This window comes from Capra hircus, chromosome 26 (genome assembly GCF_001704415.2).
Source record: "Capra hircus breed San Clemente chromosome 26, ASM170441v1, whole genome shotgun sequence".
NCBI classification, from domain to species: domain Eukaryota; kingdom Metazoa; phylum Chordata; class Mammalia; order Artiodactyla; family Bovidae; genus Capra; species Capra hircus.
In genome coordinates, this window is record NC_030833.1 from 12,084,858 (window position 1) to 12,112,200 (window position 27,343).

Consider the following 27,343-nt stretch of genomic DNA (forward strand, 5'->3'; position numbering starts at 1 on the left):
AGAAACCAATACAATATTGTAAACCTATTATCCTTCAATTAAAACTAAATTGTTTTTAAAAACCAGAATATTGACATTGATCATTTCTATGTGGGAGAATATTTTTTCCTCCTCCTCAGTTACAATTACTATATAATCACAAATAAAAAGCCCCACAAAAATTTATCATGCTTCTAAATGCTCTTTTTAACTGGCATTATATGGAAACTAGAACAAGAATACCAAAGATTTAAATTAACATGTCAGAAAATAAGCAAATAGTTCGTGATTTTCAACAGAGTTGTTCTTTGCCCTTCTATTGTTCACTGTCGTAAAGCTCCATTAACAGAAAACAGGATTAAAGGAAGGGAAAAAAAGGCTTAAATGCAAATTTCTGAAATTATATTCTCTTGAGAGAAAGCCATGACAAACTATCACTAAACTGGGATCTGGAAATACTTTATCTATAATCATGTTTATCCCTAATTAGTAAGGGTCATTATATATTTCCAGCTCTTAACATGGACTGTACTTTTAGTACCCTGGCAAATGCCATCACTCAGATTATCCAACAGTACTGTAAAAACACTCAGCTACGTGGGACTATCTCATTTTCATTTGTATGTGAAGATGATCTCATTCACTTGAGAGTGTCAAGAAAGAAAAGGAAAAGTCTTCAGAATGAAGACATTTTAAAAGCTGTCATCACAGTCACTTCTTTTTGTTTTAAAATTCCATTAAATGTTCTTTCCTAAAGATTCCTCCCCTCCACCACCCACCATCTATACAACAGTCAGCTGAAGCTGAAGCTCCAATTCTTTGGCCACCTAATGTGATGACCCAATTCACTGGAAAAGACCCTGGTTCTGAGAAAGACTAGAAGCAAAAGGAGGAGAGGGCAGCAGAGGATGAGATGGTTAGATAGCATCACTGATTTAACAGACATGAGTTTGAACAAACTCTGGGAGATGGTGAAGGACAGCAAAGTCTGGTGTGCTGCAGTTTATGGGATTGCAAAGAGTTGGACACGACTTAGTGACTGGACAACAACAACAATCTCAAATGATACAGACTGATGGCCACGAAGAGCATCTTCCTGAAAAGTCCACTGGGCGTCCTATGCAGGCCTCTGGATGAGGATAATTCATTTCCCCAGAATTGGGGGTGCCAGATGTGCAAACTGATGACTAACAGGTGACCAAGGTGCTGAGGAGCTGGTCTCTGCTCTAAATCTAACTGTCCAGGGCCCCAGCTTACTGCTCAAACCAGCACACTGCCCATGCTCATGCTCAAGGCCAAGACTGGTGACAGGAAGCCATGCTGATCTTTCAATTTGTCAGCAGTCATCCAAAAGACACAAGTTTACTGGCTTAATCAATGGATAAAATTTTTTTAGTCTGCTCTTTGCTAAAATAAAATGCAAACAAAAACTGCAAAACACTTGTTTTTAACAGGCCCAACTGCCACCGAGGTTACTTGTCTGAGGATCAGCAATAGTGAATAGTATTCTCTCTCTAGTACCAATCAAAGGAAATAAGTACTTGAATCTTTTTTTTTTAATTTCTATAACAGAGTATCAGTGTCCTAAATTCATTTTAATACTGGTTTGTTAGACTGTCAAACTTCCAGAAAGATCTGAAGCACAAAAATTACTACATTGTTACCACATACCCTGTTTTATTGTGCTTCACAGATGCTTTCTAAGAAAAAAAAAAAACAAATTAAGAGGTTTGTGGCAATTGCAATAAACAAGTTTATTGGTACTGTTTTTCCAGCAGCATTTGCTCACGTCATGTGTCTCACATTTTTGTAATTTCCCACAAAATTTCAAACTTTCCCATTATCATCATATTTGTTATGGTGATCTTTGATGTTATTGTGAAAAGACTGACTCCCTGAAAACTCAGATGGTGGTGAGGGCTTCTCTGGTAGCTCAGATGGTAAAGAATCCATGTACAATGTGGGAGACCTGGGTTCAATCCCTAGGTTGGGAAGATTCCTTGGAGGAGGACATGGCAACCCACTCCAGTATTCTTGCCTAGAGAATCCCCATGGACAGAGGAGCCTGGCAGGCTGCAGTTCACGGGATCACAAAGAATCAGATACGACTGAGTGACTAAGCACACATTTAGTATCTTAGCAATAGTATTTTTAAATTAAGGTATGTATTTTTTTTTAGGCATAATGCTCTTATACACTTAACAGACTATAGTGTAATATAAACATATCTCATATATGCACTGAGAAACCAAAAAAATTCATGTTATTATAATTATTTGCTTTATTGCAATGGTCTGGAACCAAACCCATAGTATCTCTAAGATATGCCTGTATGCATTTTTTAAAATAATGTAACCCTGTACCCCAATTTCCTTCCCCAAAGTTCAGCCTAGAAAACACATACTGAGTTGTGGGGCCGTGGACACTATGCTACCTGTTGCCTGCGGGTCAGGTAACAGGGAGGCAAGCCCAACAGAGGGACACAGGAACAGATGGCCTCAGTCCAGGCCTAGATGCACCACAAGCCAGCTGTGTGGTTAATCTTCACCAAGCCTTCTCTCTTCCCCTGTGCAACATGGATTATAACAGTGCCTACTTCACAGAACAGCCCAACGGATAAAGCATGATTATCCATTTAACCCTCAGGGCCTGTCTGGTACACCACATAGTGATCAAATTAGGCCAGGGCTATGACAGTGTGATGACACCCTAGATGCCACATCCCCACACTGACAGTAGGCATGATACCAGTGCTTTCATGGGTTATTTCTGCCAGTGTGGAGACGAACACTGGCCCTGGGCAATCTCATTATCTTGGCCCTAACTTACTCAACTTGTGGGCTTGGTTTCCTTTTAGAAAATGAAAGTCTAATAGGTCAGTGGGTTTGTATTTTTTCTTCTTTAAAAAAACAAAAATCCCAACTTTAAGAAAAAAAATTACAAGAGAAATATAGCTTTAGAAAAATTTCAAGACATATAGATAAAAAGAAGATACAATAGAAGTTAAATCTAACCTTCCTGACTCTCTTCACTCCAGATCAGTTTTCAAATTGTGCTACAGTGACTCAGATGGTCAAGAATCTGCCTGCAATTCGGGAGACCTGGGTTCAATCCCTGGGTCAGGAAGATCCCCTGGAAAAGGAAATGGCAACCCACTCCAGTATTCTTGACTGGAGAATCCCATGGACAGAGGAGCCCGGTGGGCTTCAGTCCATGGTGTTGCAAAGAGTCAGACACAACTGAGTGCCTAACACACACAGGGGTCCCCAGAAGCAGAGGTAGGTTTCCAGCAAAGGCAAAGTAGGAAGGGCCCCAAGGAGCTCTTCCCCCATCACCACCTCAACCAGTGCAACTCTGCTTCTATGCATCTTACATACTGGCTTTCATAGATTTTAAAACAAAGGTTCCACACCAAAGTCTGAAAACACAGGACTCAATTACTCTAAAGATACCCAGCTCTAGAACTCTATGATTCTGGTCTATTAAATCAAATCCTCATGGTTGCCATTGTAACCATATCAAGTTGCCATGAAATTTCCTGAAACTTCATCTTACCTCTAGCTCAAGATCCTGAGGTTCCATTTCAGAAAGTGATAGTACAGCAATTTTGGTTACTTTACAGACCTCATGGTCTCCTGGAAGTTTGCCCACCAAGGCTTTCTGCCGAATTAAAATAAGCCACCATGGAAGATCTGAAAGAGAAAAGGCATATTTAATGTCTGGTTTCTATAAAGTACTGCTATCCTAGCAAGCTGAAGCTGAGTAACACAGTATGCAAACAGTACAATCCTTTGGTGAAAGTCAAAGTCAAAGTGGCTCAGTCGTGTCCATCTGTGATCCTCCAGATGCAGGAATTCTCCAGGCCAGAATACTGGAGTGGGTAGCCTTTCCCTTCTCCAGGGGATCTTCCCAAACCAGGGATTGAACCCAGGCCTCCCGCATTGCAGGTGGATTCTTTACCAGCTGAGCCACCAGGGAAGCCCAAGAACACTGGAGTGGGTAGCCTATCCCTTCTCCGGCGGATCTTCATGACCCAGGAGTCAAACTGGGGTCTCCTGCATTACAGGTGGATTCTTTACCAACTGAGCCACCAGGGAAGCCCACAGTCCTTTGGTAAAGAGCACAACAAAGATAGAAAAATGGCCCTAAAACCTATGAAAAGATGTTCAATGGAGATGTAAATTAGAATGTTTTGATACCATTCTCACCCATCAGCTTGGGGATAATAAAAAAGTATGGTTATGACAGCACATTCTGACAAGGCTGTGGGAACCAGGCACCCTCATAGCGCTTGTGAGAACACAAAGAGATACAACTTTTCCAGATGTTAATTTTACTATAACTAACATTAAAACATACCCACTTACTGTTTAACCCAGCAATCCCACGCTTGTGAATTTACCCTGAAGATCCATCTCAACTAAATAAAAATATATACACTCAAATCTATTCACTGCAGCAGTCTAACTGCAAACTGCTGGAAACAACTTGAATGCCCAAAGAATGGCTGAATAAACTATGGCACATCTATGCAACAGAGTACTATGAAGAATTAGCTATAAAAAAGAATTCAAAGCATTCTATAAACTGATAAGGGGATAAACTGGATATATTATTCATGTATTAATATAAGATATAGTATTAAATCAAAGCACAATGGAGTAGCTAGAGCACACTACCCTTTCTGTTAAAAAAAAAAAGAGAAAAATATATTTGCTCATTTGTATAGAAAAGAGAGGAGAGATAAATTAGAAATTAACGAAGTTGGTTACCTAACAAGGGGTAGGTGGAAATGAGATGGAAGGAAGAGAAAACAGGAATGAGATAAAAGGGACTGGAACTGACAGCTCTCCAAGTACACTCTTTGACATACTTCTGACTCTGAACCACGATCATGTTTTACATCTCCTCAAAAATAAATGGTTCAAATTAATCAGAATATGGAGGGAACCCAAGATGAAATGCAGAGTAGCCCAACTCTGCTATAAATGGAAAATGTAACCCACTGTAGGAGACAACGAAGAAAAAAACTAACTTTGGAAAACAGTATTTTGTAAGGATAAAGACAAAAAGAACTGTATACAATATTGTACTCTGGTAAGCAAGTTATTTGTCAGAAGAATATGGGCTAGCAATTCCAGAACTACTTCATGCGCACACTAGGACAGAGCAAATAAGTAAATATATTGATGAAAGTGGGAGAGGGGTATAAGACAAAGAAATAGTTAATAAATATAAGAAAGAAAGGAAAGAAAATGCCTAGAGGCCCAACAGTTATCTTTTCAATCCGAATTTCTACTTTTCACAAAAGGTTTTTATTTAAATGAGAAACAGTCTATGAAAGCCAGCATGTAAAAGCAATTTTTTATTTTGAGACTATACCCTTTAAAAATACTACCTAATTAATACCAAAAAATCCCCACCCAAAACTATTGAAACAATGTTTCAGAAATTTCTTATTATAGAAAAACAGCATGGTGGATATATATTGTGCTTATGAAAAAATATTTTTTACAAAGATACAGTATTTTAATTTCTTCCATTTTTTCTCCCAAATACTAATCCACTTTCATTTTAGGCATAGTGCTTTGGACATGTGCATTAGACATTTCATAAATGCAAGAGTTCGGAAATGTTTGATTAAGTCTTTATAAAGTAGGATGGAAATTCACTCCAAAGTTTCAAGGCTTTTATAAGTCATTTCATTATTCATGATCATTAAATTTTAACCAAGGACCCACATGTGCTGGGAAGTACGTCAGGCACAGATTAAGGTTACCAAGCATTTAACACACAGTAAACCTAACACCAATCCCTCCCAGCATCAGTCTTTTCCAGTGAGTCAACTCTTCGCATCAGGTGGCCAAAGTACTGGAGTTTCAGCTTTAGCATCATTCCTTCCAAAGAAATCCCAGGGCTGATCTCCTTCAGAATGGACTGGTTGGATCTCCTTGCAGTCCAAGGGACTCTCAAGAGTCTTCTCCAGCACCACAGTTCAAAAGCATCAATTCTTCAGCACTCAGCTTTCTTCACAGTCCAACTCTCACATCCATACATGACCGGAGGCCTGGCATGCTGCGATTCATGGGGTCGCAAAGAGTCGGACATGACTGAGCGACTGAACTGAACTGAAACCTAACACATAATAAATCACATAATACACAGTATACTTGAATGTTAATATAGTCAGCTGAGTAAAAGGAAGCCCTTACCACAAATCTCTTAACCTTACAAAAATAACTTTTATTTTACATGGAACAATTTAGAGTGTTGGCAGAGGATAAGACAAGCCAACATTAGGAAGCCCTCTTCCTAGTTTATGCCTTCTTGTCTTCTTATTAACATTATGAACTGCGATTTAAAAAAATTACAGCAAGGACAAAAACACAATGTGCATAATCAAATGTGATAAATGTCATTCTCATATGCCATCTAATGGTGTGGTACCAAAAATACCAAAGTTCAAACTCAGAGGTTTTACCCCTACATAGACTCACTTGGGAAAACAAAAAGCACGCTTTTTACACAAAAATGCTGGTATTGTCAATACTGAAATTCAACTTACAAACTTAAAATCACTTAAAACATTACAGACTTAAGTTCAAAATACCTGAGGGGTTATAGTGAAGATTAAATCTGAGAAAATACAATATAAATGATCTCAAACAACAAGGAACAAAATTTGTAAACAATAGTTTCCCTTTTCAGAAAAGCCTCAATGTGTTCTTAGACGTCAGAACTCAGACTCTAATTTTAGCTCCACTATTTATCATGTACTTCAGCATAATACTTAACTGTTCCAATTCTTGGTTTCTCACCTATAGAAAGGGGAAAAATTGCCTATTTCAAAGAGAACCTAGGAGGATTATATAATTTTTATACTCCATATTATTAAGAGTTAATGTTTACCAGGTAGCAAAACATACTATAAAGCTATGGTAAATAAAACTATGCGGTGCTGGTATAGGAATGGACAAATGAGTACTAGAAAAGAAGACAGAAGACAGAGACCCATGTAAAAATGGGCATCTAAGTTAACGATGATAAAGACGGGGAAAGATGGTATGTCAATACCTAGTGTTGAAATATATACTTAAGTATCTGCAGACAAATGTATCTACCTGGAACCTGCTCTGAAATAATTTAGACACTGGGAATGTAGAGATCATCGATAAAAACACCTTTTTGTAGTTGACTTGCAACCAGCTCTACAAATTGCACTAGGTTAACGTCTCAATTCACGGTGTCGCAAAGAGTCGGACACAACTGAGCGACTGAACTGAACTGAATGTCTCGTAAGTCTTTCACGATACAGTTTCCTGACTTACTGTTTTCAGTCTCACACACTGATCAAAACAAAAAAACTAAAAGTAAGATAGACAAGAAAACTGATATATACTAGTTATAATCTAAGTAACTTGGGATGATGGAAATACACTGGAGTTACATAGCAGTTGATGATAGGATAATACAACCTTACGATGATTCTAAAACCCAGTGAATTATAATGTGAAAAGAGTGAATTTTATGGTGTGTGAATTTTATCTCAATTTTAAAAAAAGCTTCTAAAGAACAAAAAAACTCGCTAGGAGTCTTACTTACTAGAACAGTGAATAAACTAAAAAGTATATTTTCTACCAAACACAGAGATATAAGTACTTGAAATAGTGTTTAAATAAACAAGTAAAATAATCAAATGGAAAGAAAATGAAAAACTTGAATTGGACACTAAGATATTTCTAGGTTGATTCTAGAAAACAAAGCAAAACAAAAAACCTCTTAGGACATAACCGCAATCTGTATTCCTGTTAGCAGCTCCCTGGTGGCTCAGAGGTTAAAGGGTCTGCCTGGAATGCTGGAGACCCGGGTTCAATCCCTGGGTCAGGAAGATCCCCTGGATAAGGAGTATTCCTGTAATTATTTTGCCGTAGGTGAAACAAACACAACAGTAAACACACAGAAGCCTGGAAATCCAGCAAAAGTGAGTATGTCAGTTACAGGGTTAAATGATCCAAATATATTTTCTCTAGTTTGAATTTTAAGCTAAGAAAAATGCAAAAGTATAGCATTACTATTGTTTAGCAGTCTCTATCCAGTCAAGCACAATTTTGTAATGAAGCTTTTAAAGGCACCAAAGCAGGTTACTGCATTAATTTATATCACCCACCAGAAAAAGAAACTTGGCTTAATTAAAGCCATCACACTGAGATCTGGCTATGTAGTATAACCAAGGGTCAAAGGTAATTTATTCTAGCAAGGTCTTTTGGTATAAAGATATTTCCTCAACTTTTAAAATATATTACAATGGGGAAAAAGGTCAATTTTGTAACCCTGATTCCTTTAAAAAAAAAAAAAGACAGACAAAAAATGTGACTTCCCCAGCCAGATAAGAAAACTAACTAGGAAGTGATTATCTTGAAAAGCATGACAAGTTAGGGCAAGTAAAACAACAGTCCTGGAAAAGATTCAATTGCTTGCCCTATACAATAACTGACTCAGTTAAATTAGGGTAAGCAATCACAGGAGAAAGATTTTTATTCAAAAAAACCTTTTTTTCTAAAATTAAAATTAGGGGCTTCCCTCATAGCTCAGTCGGTAAATCAACTGCCTGCAAGGCAGGAGATCTAGGTTCGATTCCTGGGTCAGGAAGATCCCCTGGAGAAGGAAATGGCAACCCACTCCAGTATTCTTGTCTGGAGAATACCAGAGGAGCCTGGCAGGCTACAGCCCATGGGGTTGCAAGAGTCGGACACAACTTAGTGACTAAACCACCACTGTATGAAAATCTTTTCTCCCTACTCACAACCTCACCTCTAAGTACTGCATCTAATATTTCTCAACATGGCTATCCATCCTAGTGACATGCATCAATAGAAAAGATAAGCATTTGATTCAACAATGCATGTCTAGCAATCCTCTATTTTTATTAATGTTAATCATACAGAAAATAAAGGAATATATTCCACATGTTTAAAAATGTAAACATTACATATAAAATTAATATTTCCTTTCACCACTGTTCACCATTCCATGGAAATTCTTTAAACCTCATCCAAACCCCACTTTATGAGTTCTCTCATATAAGAAGACTAGCAGAAAAAGAACTGGTTACCATTGCTGGCATTAGTCTGTTCAATCTTACTTGAGCTTAACAATGACTTTTAAAAAATATTTACTGATTTATAGCTTCACTGGATCTTAGTTGCGGTGAGCAGGCTCAGTAGTCTCAGCTCAAGGGCTCAGGCACTCCTCAGCATGTAGGATGTTAGTTCCCTGACCAAGGATCACACCCATATCCCCTGCATTGGAAGATGGGCTCAACCCCTGAACCACTGAGAAAGAACCACCAATGACTTTTTAAACATGCATGATTTAGGGAATTTTCCAGCAGTCTAGTGAACTCCGAGCTTCAATTACAAGGGCCATAGTTCAGTCCCTAGTCCAGGAAATAAAATCCCATGTTCTTTGAGAATGAGCCCCTAGCATTTTTTTTTTAATGCAACACAGCTTTATCTAGTCTTTTCAAAGCATTCAATTTAGCCTTCATAGAAACAGGAAGTCATTCCTTTTGTATTTACAGTTGATGGGTTTATTTAGTTATGTAATTACTGTATCAAGTAAAACAAATATGAACAGGTACGGAAATAAACACAACCTATAATCTACCAGAAGACAGAGGGTTTCCTACCCAGTCTCCACCAGCCTTTAGAGCATCCAACACATCTACCAATACATTCTGCAGAGGCAGTGAGGAATGCTGGTTAATCTTAAGTGAAGTTCAATTAAAAGAGCTCCTACTGACAGAAATACATACACAGTACATATTCTCTGTGCCAGCCACTTGGAGTGAGGTATCTGTGTGAAAATAATTTTGTTTTCCTGATTTTTTTTTCCTTCTGGCTCACCTTTTTCCAAGACTGTTTCTGATTTGACTGGTTCAGTGGGATTTTTAAGACAATTCAAAAATAACATTTCTTCGGTACTCAGCCTTCTTTATGGTCCAATGCTCATAGCCAAACAACTACTGGAAAAAACCATAGCTTTGTCTATATTGACCTTTCTCAGCAAAATGATGTATCTGCTTTTTAATACGCTGTCTAGCTTTCCTTCCAAGGAACAAGAGTCTTTTAATTTCATGGCTGCAGTCACCGTGAAGCCCGAGAAAATAAAATCTGTCACTGCTTCCAATTTTTCCCCCTCAGTTTGCTATAAAGTGATGGGACCAGATGCCATGACCTTAGTATTTTTTAATGTTGAGTTTCAAGCCAGCTTATACACAAAGGAATTTACAATTATATCCACATGCCAAATTACTAACATTTATTTACTACATACTCCAAAGTCCTAACATAATATTCAATAACCAATATGTAAATTCTTGAAGAGCTTCTGCAGATTATGCCTCTAGTAAGAGCTTAGAGTCCGCATTCGAACCAGACCAATCAGAGGATGGAAATGCGCTGCTGTGAAGGAAAAAGAGAATTAGGAAAGGCAATTACAGTTGGCTCACTTTTTCTTTCTTCTGTGTCAAGCTGACAATAAGAATACTTATGTATCTCTCTGCCATTTCAAGTTGACACTCTGAACTAATAAATTTAAGCCAAATGACTCACTGCTCCTTTTATACTTTAGGGCTTAGGTGCTTACAAATTTAACACTGCTTTGTCTTTCTGGTGACTTGAACTTTGGCTGTTTTTGAAATGTATACCTGTTTATGCTTCTTGCCTTAAAGTCTGTTTTGATATTATTATGAGCACATCAGTTTTCAGTAGGTTAGCATTTGTTTGGTTTCTTTTTTCTATCCTTTTACTTTTAGCCTTTCTCTATACATATCGTTAAGTTATCTGTCTTAAAAGTAGCTTGTAGATGAATTTTACTTTTCCATTATGAAAAGCTTTGCTTTTTAACTACTAAATCCATTCATGGGCTTCCCTGGTGGCTCAGTGGTAAAGAACCCGCCAACCAACGCAGGTGTATTCTTGCCTGGAAAATCCCATGGACAGAGGAGCTTGGCAGGCAACACTCCATGGGATCACAAAGAGTCAGACTTGACTTAGTGACTAAACGAGTCCATTTATATGTAATGTAATTGTTAAAACATTTAAGAATCATTCTACCATCTTACCATTTCTTCACCTGTTCTATATACTTTCTTTCCTTGTCTTCTTTTGGATTGAGTGTTAAAATTATTATTCCACTTCTTCCCTTTATTAGCTTTTTACAATCTTTTATTACTCTATTAGTGGTTATATTGTAGGGTCTGATAACATGAGCCCTAACTTACAAAAGCCTAATGTAAATAAGTGCTTTTGCCAGTTCCTGGACAAGGAAAGGACCTGAGAACACCAGCCTTTTTTAGCTCACTATAGTTAGTATTATTGTTGTGTGTTTTCATTCTGTGTTAATTTTAAACTTCATATAAAGCTAACTTTGTTTAAATTTACCAACATTTACTCTTTCCATTGTTTTACGTTCCTTCCAACATTTCCACACTCCTATCTGGAATCATTTTCCTTCTACCTGAAGAACTTCTTAGTATTTATTTTAGTGCAGATACTGGTGATGACAAATTCAGTTTGTTTGGCTCAAAATGTCTTTTTTTCTCTTAATTTTTGAAGGTATAAAATTCTAGACAAGCACTTTGAAGGTCTCATTCCACTGTCTTCCAGCTTCCACTGTTCCTACCAAAGCTTTATTGAACACCATTGAATTTAACATGTAGCTTTTCTTTGGCTGCTTTAGGATGTTTTCTTTGACTTCAGCTTTTATGAGTTTTAGTATAAGATGCTCAAGTGTGGTTTTCTTCATATTTTTTCCTCTTGCAGTTCAAAGTATTTCTCGATATTGTGACTGTCAGAAACAATCTCTGACTAGTTTCTGTTGATCTCATTTTTTAAAATGTATGAAGTATCTTTAAATGATCTGTTATATAGCATAGTAACACACTATGCATTCTAAGAGAAGCTAATCATTGGGTAATATCCTAATGGCTTTATTGTTTAGTCACCAAGTTATTCCCGACTCTTTTGTGACCTCATGGACTATAGCCTGCCAGGCTCTTCTGCCTATGGGATTTCCCAGGCAAGAAGAGCGGAGTGGGTTGCCATCTTCTTCTGCAGGGGATATTCCTGACCCAGAGACTGAACCTACATCTGCATTGGCAGGTCGATTCTTTACTACTGAGCCACCATGGCTCATCTCAAGATAAATTATGTTTCAATGTGAAGGATCTCGCCTTTTCTTTTTTCAAAATTGGTAGGAATTTAAATTCAGTCCACTGTGTGCATAAAACCTATTTCATTCATACCTATTACATAAGCTATTCATTGGCCATTTAGTACTTTTAAATGAATATAAGTCTATAGATTTTATGTGAGTTTATGCTCAGATGGCAAAGAATCTGCCTGCAATGCAGGAGACCCGGGTTCGATCCCTACACCAGGAAGATCCCTTAGAGAAGGGAATGGCTATCCACTCTATTCTTGCCTGGAGAATTCCATGGACGGAGGAGCCTGGCAGGCTACAATCCATGGGGTCACAAAGAGTTGGACATGACTGAGCAACTAAACTGCATGAATTTAAATTTCTACTAAAAGATATGTATTCACGGTACGTTTAATATAATTTTTTGCTTTCTATTTAAGGCCATTTCTATTTTTAAAAAACTACATCAAGAAAAATACTTTTCCTAATAGAAACAGAAATAAAGTAGTATATTCCTTTGAATATATTTCAAGGAGCACCATACACCATTATACATCAAGTAAGTAGACATACAAATAATACTACCACACAACAATGCTGTTTTTTTCCACTATCAGATATCTGTGGTTAAAAGTACATCATATTGGGCTTCTAATATTCTCAGTGACCAAAGAGTCAATCATTAATTTGTTCATCTTCCAAACATAGTAGCTACTCAGTGTTTCTTAACGATCACTCTATTGCCTACTAAAGTGTTCTAAGTCTGCACATACAGAAAACCAACAGTGACTCATAAGGACAGTGTCTGGGACATGAGATATGTTTATTAGGGTCCATTTCAAAGGTACCAAATGGTGCAATCAGAAGCGTATTCAGCTTAATCTACAAATTCAAACTCAGCCTAATAACAAAATCCCTAATAATGACCTGCCATAAAATTAATCTATTATAATCTATAAAAATATAAAGGCTTTTCTATCTATAACAGTCCTGCTGCTGCTGGCGCTGCTAAGTCGCTTCAGTCGTGTCCGACTCTGTGCGACCCCATAGACGGCAGCCCACCAGGCTCCGCCGTCCCTGGGATTCACCAGGCAAGAATACTGGAGTGGGTTGCCATTTCCTTCTCCAATGCATGAAAGTGAAAAGTGAAAGTGAAGTTGTTGTCTTGTCTGACTCTCTGCGGACCCCATGGACTGCAGCCTACCAAGCTCCTCCGTCCATGGGATTTTCCAGGCAAGAGTACTGGAGTGGGGTGCCGTTGCCTTCTCCAATAACAGTCCTAGGAAACTACAAAAGTCTAAGTATCAATGAGCAAAATGAGTTTCTATTACAAGAGTACATTTTCCACATAACTGTGTCTTTCTCTTGCTAAAGTGCTAAGTAAGATGTTTCCTTACATATTTATTTAAAATGTTAAATTACATACTTTCCTACCTATTAAACCCCAGCATACTAAATATAATTGGGGTTATTTATGGTGAAGGTTTATCATGAAGATAAACTACTATTTTGAGGAGTGACACAAGTATGCTGTGAGGCTGGAGGTTACAGGCCTCTCTGCTTGAGGGAACACAAGCCCACAGGCTGTAACAAACCTGAGAGCCAAGTCAAAGTCAATTAGATTATTAACCTTCATTTTCTGCCCTGGATGGCTGATACTGGCCACATCTAAGTAAGTGAGGTGTTTTTTTTTTTTAAATCAAAAATACCCTTTTTAAAACACAATTAGACCTGATAATAATTTGATTGTAATCACTTCAAAACGTTCAGGAAGATAAAATGTTCAATAAGATAAAAACCTTAATAAGAATATAAAGGAGGAAATAATATGAATATAGGAAACATCTTTATAGGTGGCCCATACATACACTCAGTCACTCTTACCTTTACAAAATTCTTCTCTTTGTGGAGTTAAGAACTTTTAATATCACTGCCATAGAAATCACTGAGAAAACAACTGGAGTTTAAGAACAAATTCATTTATAACTGGACAGCAGAATGACTGAAACAGAAGAGACAAGCTGGCCTACCTCTAACGTACCTCTCTGCCTGAGGATATGAAAATCTGTCAGTTAGAGATATGCTCAGAACTAAGCAGCATGCTTGTCTGATGTCCTTGGGAAAGCTCAGAACTGTGGGTCACCTTCATGTGTCTCATTCAAGCACTGCTCCTACCAGGGAGGTGGAACCATCCATGCCAAGGAGATTGGAGCGCAGATCAGGGACAAGGGAGGTGATGGGAAACTCTGAAGCATAAAGTAATGGAGCCGACAGAGGGGAGCAAAGAGAGGAGGGAAGGGTCATTCGGCACCTAGGGAGAGAGCAAAAGGAAGACAGAAGCAAAAAAGAGCAACCAGAAGATGCCAAAGAAAGGAGCCCCTCGCCGCTTAGCCCGCCTGCTTTCAAGACCCAAAGCTGTTAACTGAATAGATCAGCTAAACTACAGTGAAAGAATCTTTTAAGGGTTAACCAGGAACCTAGTCACCAACATGAATCTTATCTCCAAAATCCATGAGTTCTGAGACCCTCATGAATCAAAGTCGCTCAGTCGTGTCCGACTGTTTGTGATCCCATGGACTATACAGTCCATGGAATTCTCCAGGCCAGAATACTGGAGTGGGTAGCCTTTCCCTTCTCCAGGGAATCTTCCCAACCCAGGGATCAAACCCAGGTCTCCCACGTTGCAGGCGGATTCTTTACCAGCTGAGCCACAAGGGAAGCCATGAATGAAAAACTGAATATTTAAAAAAAAGAGAGAAAAACTGAATATAAAATGAGTTTTTAATTACACTTTAGATTATCTGATAGAAATGTTATATGACAAATAATACTGTTAATCTTTAAGATTCTTCCCTCAAAGTAACTTTCAGTTCAGTCTCTCAGTCATGTCCGACTCTTTGTGACCCCATGAATCACAGCACGCCAGGCCTCCCTGTCGATCACCAACTCCTGGGGTTCACTCAGACTCACGTCCATCAAGTCGGTGATGCCATCCAGCCATCTCAGCCTCTGTCGTCCCCTTCTCCTTCTGCTCCCAATCCCTCCCAGCATCAGGTTCTTTTCTAATGAGTCAACTCTTTGCATGAGGTGGCCAGCGTATCGGAGTTTCAGCCTCAGCATCAGTCCTTCCAAAGAACACCCAGGACTGATCTCCTTCAGAATGGACTGGTTGGATCTCCTTGCAGTCCAAGGGACTCTCAAGAGTCTTCTCCAACACCACAGTTCGAAAGCATCAATTCTTCAGCGCTCAGCTTTCTTCACAGTCCAACTCTCACATCCATACATGACCACAGGAAAAACCATAGCCTTGACTAGATGGACCTTTGTTGGCAAAGTAATGTCTCTGCTTTTGAATATGCTGTCTGGGTTGGTCATAACTTTCCTTCCAAGGAGTAGGCATCTTTTAATTTCATGGCTGCAATCACCATCTGCAATGATTTTGGAGCCCCCCCCCCAAAAAAAGTCTGACACTGTTTCCCCATCTATTTGCCATGACATGATGGGACCAGATGTCAAGATCTTAGTTTTCTGAATGTTGAGCTTTAAGCCAATTTTTTCACTCTCCTCTTTCACTTTCATCAAGAGGCTCTTTAGTTCTTCACTTTCTGCCATAAGGGTGGTGTCATCTGTATACCTGAGGTTATTGATATTTCTCCCTGCAATCTTGATTCCAGCTGGTGTTTCATCCAGCCCAGCATTTCTCATGATGTACTCTGCATATAAGTTAAATAAGCAGGGTGACAGTGCAGCCTTGACGTACTCCTTTCCCTATTTGGAACCAGTCTGTTGTTCCATGTCCAGTTCTAACTGTTGCTTCCTGATCTGCATACAGATTTCTCAAGAGGTAGGTCAGGTGGTCTGGTATTCTCAGCTCTTTAAGAATTTTTCACAGTTTGTGGTGATCCACAGAGTCAAAGGCTTTGCCATAGTCACTAAAGCAGAAATAGATGTTTTTCTGGAACACTCTTGCTTTTTCGATAATCCAGCAGATATTGGCAATTTGATCTCTGGTTTCTCTGCCTTTTCTAAACCCAGCTTGATCATCTGGAATTTCACAGTTCACATATTGCTGAAGCCTGGCTTGGAGAATTTTGAGCATTACTTTACTAGCGTGTGAGATGAGTGCAATCGTGCAGTAGTTTGAGCATTCTTTGGCACTGCCTTTCTTTGGGACTGGAATGAAAAATGACCTTTTGGAAAAAGTCACCTTTAAGTTATCAAAAGGTAGATTAATTATTAAAATAAGATAAAATCAGAAGTAATGACAAAAGGATACAAAAAAGTATTCTGACAAATATTTTCAGTGGCTTTATTGAGATATAATTTATATACCATAAAATTCACTCATTTTAAGTATAAACAAGCCAATGATTTTAATGAATTTATAACTGTGCAACCATTATCACAATCCTTACATGTTTCTATGAGTCATCAGTAGACAATAAAACAATCCTCTCCCACAATGCAATTGTACACAGACTATGAAACTCGTATTTAAACAGAAGTACTATCTAAACGCCGTGCCCAAGAAGCAGGCCTCAAGCAGGGGCCCTGCCAGGCTTCTCTTCCCTTTCTCTAGTGCCCCTGAGGGGTGGGCCTTTCTAATGCCTTTTTAGGAAAGTATGAAGCAATGCTGGTGACATTCCATTCATTCACACTGTAGGTATAAAAATATTTCATATCACTAAGTGTCACAGCAAAGTCTCCATAGACAGCAAGGGACCAAAATCACACTTTTAAAATCATATACATAATACATTGTACCATTTTAAGGATCTCAATATCCTCACCACTTTAACAGTAGAAAAGCAGATGGTGATACTATTTTAATGAATGGGAGAGACTTGGGTGAATTGTGTCTGTAGCTGTTCAATACTAGGAGTAGTAATTCTCCTAATTACTAAACAAAGAGCCCCTATTGCTAAATAAATCAGGATTCCTGACAATTCTTTCTTCGAACTAGTTCTGAATACACTGTGGATATATTTGCATTTTATAGGCAGATATTTCATACCCTAACAAGCTTATCCTCATGGAACTAGTTGTAAAGAACCCACCTGCCAATGCAGGAGACCTAAGAGACACAGGTTCGATCCCTGGGTCAGGAAGATACCTTGGAGGAGGAAATGGCAACCCACGCTGGTATTCTTGCCTGGAGAATACCATGAACAGAGGAGTCTGGCGGATTCCAGTCCATGGGGTCACAAAGAGTCAGACACGACTAAAGCAAATTAGCACCCATGCATACAGTCTTCAGGACACATACCCACAGGGGATACATTCCAGGACTCTCAGCAGATGCCTGAAACTGCAGACAGAACCAAACCTTATATACACATTCTTTCTTGAACATTGGGATCATTACTAAGTAAAATAAGTTTACTTGAACACAGCACTATGATACCAACAGCCAATCTGATAACTGAACCAATTATGTGACTAAATGGGCTGGAAACATACTGTGTGGATACGCTGGACAAAGGGATGACTCATAACCCATGCCAGAGGGCACAAAGACATACCCTACTCACTGAATAGTGCTCACTGAATAGTGCTCACTAGTTATTTTCTGACTTCTTAGACTTAAGTAGATCCAAAGCAAGTGGGTAGGAGGTCGGGTAAGTGGACGCTCTGACTGTCCATTCAGCAGCTGGCAGTAAGGACACCACTCAGGACACCACACAATTTACAACTTGTGAATTGTTTATTTCTGGAATTTCCCATTTAATATTTTTGGACCATGGCTGACCACAGGTAACTGAAACTTCAGAAGGGGAAACTACGGACTGGGGTGCGGCAGGAGGAGGACTACTGCAGATTCTAAAGAGCTTTTGTAATACATTTAAAACCTCCAGCCTCCAGCCATCTCGGGGGGTTCCCAGGTGTCGCTAGTGCAGGATACATAAGAGAGGTGGGTTCGATCTCTGGGTTTGGAAAACCCCTTGGAGAAGGGCATAGAAACCCACTCTGGTATTCTTGCCTGGAGAATCCCATGGACAGAGGGGTCTGGCAGGCTACACTCCATAGGGTCACACAGAGTCAGACATGACTGAAGCAACTGAGACACATAAGCCATCTTTTCAAGATTATCTGTGCGATGATAAACTATCTCCTGGATGGAGGGCATTCCTACGGAGGTGATGTCTGAGTTGAAGTCAGAACTATTTCAGTAGGATAGTTTGGATAGGGTCAGGGTGGGGAAAGCAAGAGGAGAGCAGTTGTTGGCAGAGTAAGCTGTGTGCAAAAAGATCTCCGTGACTGAGAAAACACATTTCAGGCCTCAGCTGAGACATCACTTCCTCAGGGATGCCTTCCATCCAGGAATCCCATCCCCACCAGTCACGCTCCTCTGCTACGTGCTTCACAATATCCCACATTTGTCTTCTTCAGAAGCTTAAGTTTAACGATAAAACTCTGATTGGGCAATTAATGTCTAGCTCTTGAATTTGACTCCATGCTCCTGGAAGCTTTGCATTTTGTTAACCCTGTAGACCCCAGCATACAACACGCACTCTGTAATTATCTGTTAAATAATTATGTGCTGAATATTTTTGAATAGCCACTGAACAGGGGAATACAGCAGTGAGCACAACAAACACAGCCCCTGCCTTGGAGCTCATCCTCTAGAGAGGGAAGAAGAAGACAAAAAAGAAGAAAAAATAAAAGTAATGTGTCATTACAACTGTGGTAAGATCTGACTATCATTCTGACTTCCTCCTGGACACTACAAGGAATAGAAGACAATGATTTTTCATGAAGCTTTACTTTTCCTTCATCTATTTAGCACATTACATGCTCCTTTGACTTTCTGTTCCTCATCCTAATAAATCCCAACCGATCAAAGTAGAGTCAGACACCTTCAGGCTGTCAAAGACAGACTCATTAGACCCTGGCTGAAAGTCTGCTGCTGCTGCTGCTGCTGCTAAGTCGCTTCAGTCGTGTCCGACTCTATGCGACCCCAGAGACGGCAGCCCACCAGGCTCCCCCGGCCCTGGGATTCTGCAGGCAAGAACACTGGAGTGGGTTGCCATTTCCTTCTCCAATGCAGGAAAGTGAAAAGTGAAAGTGAAGTCGCTCAGTCGTGTCCCAACTCTTAGCGACCCATGGACTGCAGCCTACCAGGCTCCTCCGTCCATGGGATTTTCCAGGCAAGAGTACTGGAGTGGGTTGCCATTGCCTTCTCCAGCTGAAAGTCTACCTGCCTGCAAATGTCTGTGGGAAGAGACGTTCCAAACTGAAGAAAGGCCAACTATTCTAATTAGTTTGTTTTCTAGGCATCAATGTTAATAGAACAATTTGAGGGGCAGAGCTTGCTATAAAAGGAAGGGCAATTATCAGCAAAGGATTCCACAACCAAATAATATTTCTAAATTTTTTTCTATCACACATTTTTCTAAATGGGCACACAACTTATAAAATATAACCTTCACTAATGCTACTAATATTTCACTTCTAAAAACATTGCTTTTATAATCCCCACCATGTCATCTTTTAGTGACATGTTAGTATCATTAGTTTCAGTAAAAATTAGTGTTACTGGAAAAAACAGTCTAAGTTTAACATTTATTCAAAATTATACATTCAGAACTTAAGTGTTCTTTAGTGACATGTTTTACCTTTAAAACTAAGGAAAAAATAATAATAATAGCCAACATCTACTGAATGCCTACTATTATCAGAAGCCATGCTAAGCACTTAATGAGAGTTTTATTAAACTTACCATAACCATATCTAGGTGGTGTCATCACCCAGCGACTGAGGCTTGGATGAATAACCTGATCCAAGGCAATCATGTGACCTCAAGGTTAGTCCAGTGCTGGGGCCAGTGCCTACCCAGTGATATTTGGGGAATGGCCTATTCCACTGTAAAATAAAAGGGCAGATGCAAAGGTGAGAATTCTCCTGGACATGCTTTTGTAGTGAGCATTCCAGAGGATGTTAGGTTCCTATTACGGATTGAATTAGGTCCCCTTAAAATTCATTATGTTGGAGTCCTAACCCCCAGAGCCTCAGAATGGGAGCCTGTTTTAAAGAATGGGATCTTTAAAGCTGTAATTAAGTTAAATGAGGTCATTAGGGTGCGCTCTAATCCCTACTGACCGGTGTCCTTATAAGAGGAAATCTGGAGACAAACACAGAGTGAGAATAATGTGAAGACACAAGGAGAAGATAGCCTTCTACAAGCCAGCAAAAGAGGCCTCAGAAGAAACCAACCCTGATGAGTAGATTTTAGACTTTAAGCCTCCAAAACAACAAGAAAATAAATTTGTTTAAGCCCTCAAGTTTGAGGAACTTTGCTGCGGCAGCCTAGCAAACTAATGCCGTTCCGAAGTCACGACTGCTTGATGACAGTCACAGCTCACCCACGCCGCTTTTAGACTGTCAATGACAACTGTTCAAGTAAACTTCTGTTCCCATCTCACTAGGCAAGAACAGAAATTCACGCATTAATATGTAGAGAATAAGTAGGAGGGAAAGAGGAGTGAGAAAGAGTTTAAGTACAGACACTTTCTTCCCCTCATCTTCTACCCTAGAAGGTAAGATGCTCCCATGGGCAAGTGCACTTGGAGTGATTATTTCAGTTCTAACACACATCAGGAGCACACTGCCCAGCAGGCAAGTTGATAGTGTGGTCAAAGCAAGAGCTTAGGTGGAACACAGGGTGGGGAGGAAATGAGGTATGCCCAGGACAGAGGATGAAGAAATAGAAGGCAGGAAGAGCAAGACGGATGCTCAGGGCATGGGAGCTGGGGTGGAGTGGCACAAAGGGTGGGGCTGCAGTTCTCTGGGTGAGGGAAAGAGCAGCAGGAGGCCCAGAAAAGAGATTTTCCTTTGTTTTTTTTCCCCTGTATCCTTTCTTAACAGCCAAACCTTAGACGTGATGTGGCAAGAGGGGGCAGGGTGGGGGCAGGGGGAAAGTACAGAGATTAGGAGTGAGAAAAACTTTCCTAGCCCCGTTTACTTCTTTTTAATATTTTCTTTATTATTTTCTCTAGTTCATTCTATTCCCTCATTTTTCCCTCTTCCAAAATATCCTACATGACAGGTATCTACACTGCCTACCAACTTCTTTTTGGTCCAAAGAAAGGCATGAGGTACAAGGAGGGAAAGTGCATGTAAACAGGGACTGACCACAAAAGACCATAGGAAATGCCCCCACCCGCCTAATGACCATACTTTCACTCCATCAAACTCACCAACCAGTAGCGTATTTGTACACTGCTTTAGGAAATGACTTGTGGTTTGTTTGCCAAGTTCAAATCCAAGTCAGTCCTGCTTTGACTGACTGTCCTGCTTAGTGTAGTGGGCATGTTTGAATTGCGTGACCAGGGAAGGCCCCTGACCCAGACTGAGCCAAAAAGGGTCTCTTCCCTAGGGTCTTAACTAGAGAGCCAGTCAATCTCTAGAAGTTGTAGGGGACATCAGATGCTGGTTAGCTTGAGGGCTAGCTGAAGTCGGTCTGAGTACCACATAAGGACAGAAATTTCATCTCACATACACAAACACAGAGAAACCCAAAAGAAGACAAGAATGTACAAGAGATGTACAGAGACAAGCGATGGTCAGAGACTGTCTGCCACAGAATGTAATCTCAGATCCTGAACAAATCAACTTTTTAGTTTTGTTCCCTTGAACAAATAGTTTATTCTAATAAAAACTTTCTGCATAAACTGACAGGTTTGTATTTGCAACCAAAAGAATTGATAAAATAGTGATAATTTACTAAGCACCTTTAGGTATATTACCTCACGTGAGACCCACAATACCCTTAGGAAAAATAAGTGAGCAGTTATTCTCACTCTTGTTTTATAGTTTACAAGGAAGTAGAGGCTCTGGGGCATTGGTGGCCCCAATGAACTAGCCTCCTGGGATGCAAACCTTTGCGAAGCCCCTTCCCATGTTGGTTCTGGGTTTAGCTGTGTGACCTCCTCTGACCAATGGGATATTAGCAAGCTCAGTGATGCAAGCAGAGGCTTGATAAGCCCTTCTACACTGGAACTTGTCACCTCAGCACCCTGAAAGGATGTCCAGGTACCCAGGAGACAAAGGGGGCCCAAAAAGAGGCCTCGTGAGCTACATGGAAGAAATGCCACATGAAGGAAAACTAAGGTGCCCCAGGCAAACCCCTAGCTGAGTGCTGCCACTCAGATGACCCTGGCCAACAGACGAAAAGGGCAGAAGAGCCACGTGTCAACCCACAGAACTTGAGATACTCTAAACTGTTACTGTTTTAAGGCTTTAAAACTTTTGTGGCAGTTTATTACACAGCAACAGATGAAACAGATGTTATGTAATTTCTCTCATATCTCAAAGCTCTCATAAATAAAGCCTGAATTTAGGTCTCTTGACTCATGTCAGTGATTTATTCATTGTTTCAAGATGTAACTGAAATTGGAGAAAAATAACTCAAAAGTTTCATATGCTTCACTTAAACAATAGAAAATGAATTTTAGCTCAGAACATTCAACTGTGAAATTATCCTGTCAGCATATAAATGAATTAAAAAATATAAGTATGTAAATGTGGCCAGGTAGGAGAGTGTGACTAAAATACTTATTAGCATGTTACACAATGTCTAAATGCTTTTCTCCTTTGTACTGAAAGAATTCAAAACTGCCAAAGACAGAATGTACAAGAACACTCACAGTGGTCTCATTTCTAATGGAAAAAAAAAAAAGCCCAGAAAACAAAAATTACCCAATGATGGGAAAAAGGACAAATTATGATACTGTATTACTAATACAATAGTGAAGATAGGAACTAAAGTTTCATATATCAACAAAGTGGACAAATCTCAAAAGTATCCAGTTGTGTGGGTAGGGGCAACAAGTGAAAGAACACAAGTGGCTTAACATCATTTATACAAAATTTCCAAAATACAAAACTTAGCAACATATTATTTAGCCATATATATGTAACAAAAGCAATAATGAAAATCAATGGGCTAATAAGTACAATATTCAAAATCACAGGTTCTCTTGAAGGGAAAGAGACACTTGGAGAAAGGCAGCAAGAGTTCCAAAGACATTGGTTTCATTTCTTAATATACATGGTAGATAAATGTGTTTAATTTACAACAAGTATACTGTGTATCGGTGACAAATGGCTCTTTGTGTTGATAAAATTTAACAATTTTTTAAAATAAACAAAAAAATAGCAAAAAGAAATTAAGACTGTCTATGGCAATTTGTCGGAGAAGGCGATGACACCCCACTCCAGTACTCTTGCCTGGAAAATCCCAAGGACAGAGGAGCCTGGTAGGCTGCAGTCCATGGGGTCGCTAAGAGTCGGACATGACTGAGCGACTTCACTTTCACTTTTCACTTTCATGCATTGGAGAAGGAAATGGCAACCCACTCCAGTGTTCTTGCCTGGAGAATCCGAGGGACAGGGGAGCCTGGTGGGCTGCCGTCTATGGGGTCGCACAGAGTCGGACATGACTGAAGCGACTTAGCAGCAGCAGCAGCAGCATGGCAATTTGTGCTTTATATTCCGAAATTAACCTGGCTTTCAAATGTGCAATAATTTTACCTTAAAAGAATTTTTAAAAACATACAAAGGTGGCTACACTCCTGATTGCATAGCAGTAATAGCAAAGCTTCCTATAGCTCTTAACTCACATTAAAATCGATAACAATGAAAAAATATATATTTAAATTTCGTGCTTAAAATATTTCAGTTAGTCCTTTTCGTGACTTTTTGGGACCTGCCTATGTAACGCCTATCTTTGAACAAAGTTCCCTCTGAACTCAGGGTACAGGTGCCTGTCCTTCCAAGGAAGGGTCTGGTGAATGAACTAGACTTTCCATCAGTTTGCCTTCCCTGGACAGGACTCCTAGAAGCACCACACTGTATACTAACAGACCCTTTCTCTTCCCTGGCCAGAGCTGACTATATGAGGAATAGACAGCTGACCAAAGCTGATCAGCCCGAGTCTGCCACCTGCCTACCTCTCCAGCCTTATTCCCACTATTCTCTCCTTCAAAACCACTGAAGTTAGTGTATCTGCCAGAGCACCTATCACAATTAACAAATAATTATACATTTATTTCAGTGATTAATCACTAATGTCTAGCCTTCCTTCTTAAACCGAAAGCTCCATGAGGGTGGGAACAGGTCAGTTTTTGCTTGCTATTGTATTCCACCGACTAACATAAATCCTGAGAGTAGGCATTTAGTAAGTTTCTGGGTTTAAGAGGAAGAAAGGATTTTAATATCATGCCTCCTTTCTCTAAAGCTTTATAGGCATTCCTTGGAGATACTGTACATTCAGTTTCAGACTATTGCAATGAAGCAAATACATCAATAAAACAAGTCACACAAATTTTTTTGGTTTCCCAGTGCCTATAAAAGTTGTTTACACCAAACTGTAGTCTACTAAGTATGCAATGGATTATGTCTAAAAATGTACATACTTTAATTAAAAGTACTTCTTTACTGAACATATTGACTAAAATGGAGAAAAGACAGGTTCTTCAGCAAGTAGTGTTGGAAAAGCTGGACAGCTCATGTAAATCAATGAAGTTAAAACACACCCTCACACTATACACAAAAATAAACTCAAATGGTTTAAGTATAAGACGACACCATAAAACTTCTAGAAGAGAACAAAGGCAAAACATTCTCTGACATAAATCATACCACTGTTTTCTAAATTCAGTCTCCCCAGGCTATAGACATAAAAACCAAAAATAAACAAATGGAACTTAATCCAAACTTATAAGCTTTTATACAACAAAGGAAGCCATAAACAAAATGAAAAGACAATCTACAGAATAGGAGAAAATATTTGCAAACCATGTCACTCACAAGGGCTTAATTTCCAAACTACCACAAACAGCTCATACAACTCAGTAACAAGAACACAAACAACTCAATCAAAAATGGGCAAAAAATTACCTTAAGTTAACATTTCTCCTAAGAAGACATACAGATGGCCAATCAGCAGTTGAAAGAGATGCTCAACAATGCTAATTATTAGAGAAATGCAAATCAAAACAATGAGGTACCACCTCACACCAGTCAGAATGGCTATTATTAAAAAGTTTACAAATAACAAATGTTGGAGAGAGTGTGGAGCAAAGGAAACCTTCCAACACTGTTGGTGGGAATGTAAATTGGTACAGCCACAAATAAAACAGTATGGAGGTTTCTTTAAAAACTAAAAATACAGTTGTCACATGATCCAGTAATCTCACCCCAGGGCACATATCCAGAGAAAACTATAATTTGAAAAGATACATAGCAATGTACCAAAGTTCACAGCAGCACTATTTATTTATAACTGCCAAGACATGGAAGCAACTAAATGTCCATCAACAGATGAATGGATAAAGAAGATGTGGTATATAGGCAATAGAAAACTATTCAGCCTTAATAAAGAATGAAATAATGTCATTTGCAGCAACATGGGTAGACCTAGAGATTACTACTACTAAGTCGCTTCAGTCGTGTCCGACCCTGTGCGACCCCATAGACGGCAGCCCACCAGGCTCCCCCATCCCTGGGATTCTCCAGGCAAGAACACTGGAGTGGGTTGCCATTTCCTTCTCCAATGCATGAAAGTGAAAAGTGAAAGTGAAGTCGCTCAGTCGTGTCCGACTCTTAGCAACCCCATGGACTGCAGCCCACCAGGCTCCTCTGCCCATGGGATTTTCCAGGCAAGAGTACTGGAGTGGGGTGCCACTGCCTTCTCCGGACCTAGAGATTATCATAAGGTAAATAAGCCAGAAAGAGAAAGTCAAACACCATATGTTGTCACTTACCCATGGAATCTAAAATATAACACAAATGAACTTATTTTCGAAATAGAGAAAGACTCATAGACTTAAAAAACAAACTTACGGTTACCAAAGGGAAGAAGGATAGGGGAAGGATAAACTAGGAGTTTGGGATTAGCAGGTACAAACTTCTATATATAAATATAAAATAGAGAAACAACAAGATCCTATTGTATTACACAGGGAGATATAGTCAATATCTTATATTAACCTATAATATAAAAGAACATGAAAATGTGTGTGTGTGTATATATACATAACTGAATCACTTTGCTGTATACCAGAAACTAACACTGTATATCAACTATCCTTCAATTAAAAAATACTTTCTTACTAAAAAATGTTAGCCATCATCTGAGCCTTCAGTGAATCATAACAGTAAAAAGATCACTGATCACAGATCACCATAACACATAAAAGTTTGCAATATTGTAAGAATTACCTAAATGTGACACAGAGATATGAAATGACCAAATGCTGTTGGAAAAATGGGACCAATGTATTTGTTGGGCTCAGAACTGCCATAAACCTTCAATGTGTAAAAAAACACAACATCTGCAAAGGACAATAAAATGAGGGATGCCTGTATTTTTGTTTCCCTTATACGGATGATGAGGAAAAGTTAAAATTTTATATAACCTCCTTTTCCTTCTGCCTCTATAACTCAGTTTGCCCCTTGCAAAGTCTAGATCACGTAAGTTACGCAGTTTCAGAAAATGGGGACTTGCAATACTAGGAACTGGAGTTTATCTCACTCACCCTTGTCCTGCTCTTTTGCAATCGCCCAGCCCCTGCAAACCTGCTTAATCATGCCTGTCCAGGTCAGGCATCCCCCTCCCCATCTTGACCACTGTTCCTGCGCTCACGAAACTCCTTAGTTTAAACCAGCCTATTAACTGCTAGTGTTGCCCACTACAGTCTGTCTATAAAAACTCTGTAATCTCTTTGTTTGGGGCTCAGAGTATGGAGTGTTAACTCCTCTGGGCCCGCTGGCATAATAAACTTGAGTTCTCCAACTCTCCGAGCGTAGTGCTTGGTTTCTCAAGCACTGGTTTCTGCAACACGGAAATATACCCACTTTGGGTAGATCCAAAATTAAGGTAAAGGAATCCAAGCCATTATAGAATCTACATTTATCCTCAAAGAAGACAATGTCATAGAATGCCACATTAAATTTGACAAGCTTAAAGAGTTTACAGAAACATACCTGAATGAAGCTGAATTTTTCCAATAACACCTTCTACCAACCCCAAACAAATGGGATTCCACGCAAGAAGCAGATCGGTAGCTAAAATAAAATGAGAAGCGGTCATGAGAAAGTATTCATTGGAAAACATTAAAACAGTATCTTTATAGAGAACAAACTAGTGGTCACCAGT

At 39.3% G+C, this 27,343-nt stretch overlaps 1 protein-coding gene across 6 annotated transcripts in view; it reads right to left on the minus strand.

Annotated features, from left to right (window-relative positions):
• Positions 1–27,343, minus strand: part of INPP5F (inositol polyphosphate-5-phosphatase F) — a 92,119-nt gene that overhangs the window by 41,948 nt on the left and 22,828 nt on the right. For 4 of the 6 annotated variants that reach the window (XM_018041501.1, XM_018041502.1, XM_018041505.1 and 1 more), the window contains exons 2-3: positions 27,172–27,252; positions 3,535–3,671 (exon numbers count right to left, since the gene is read on the minus strand). In XM_018041501.1, the coding sequence (XP_017896990.1) occupies positions 3,535–3,671; positions 27,172–27,252 (218 nt within the window). Of the gene's footprint in view, positions 1–3,534; positions 3,672–19,903; positions 20,047–27,171; positions 27,253–27,343 lie in introns of those variants that run through there. The other 2 variants (XM_005698544.3, XM_018041503.1) reach the window with 2 other exon arrangements.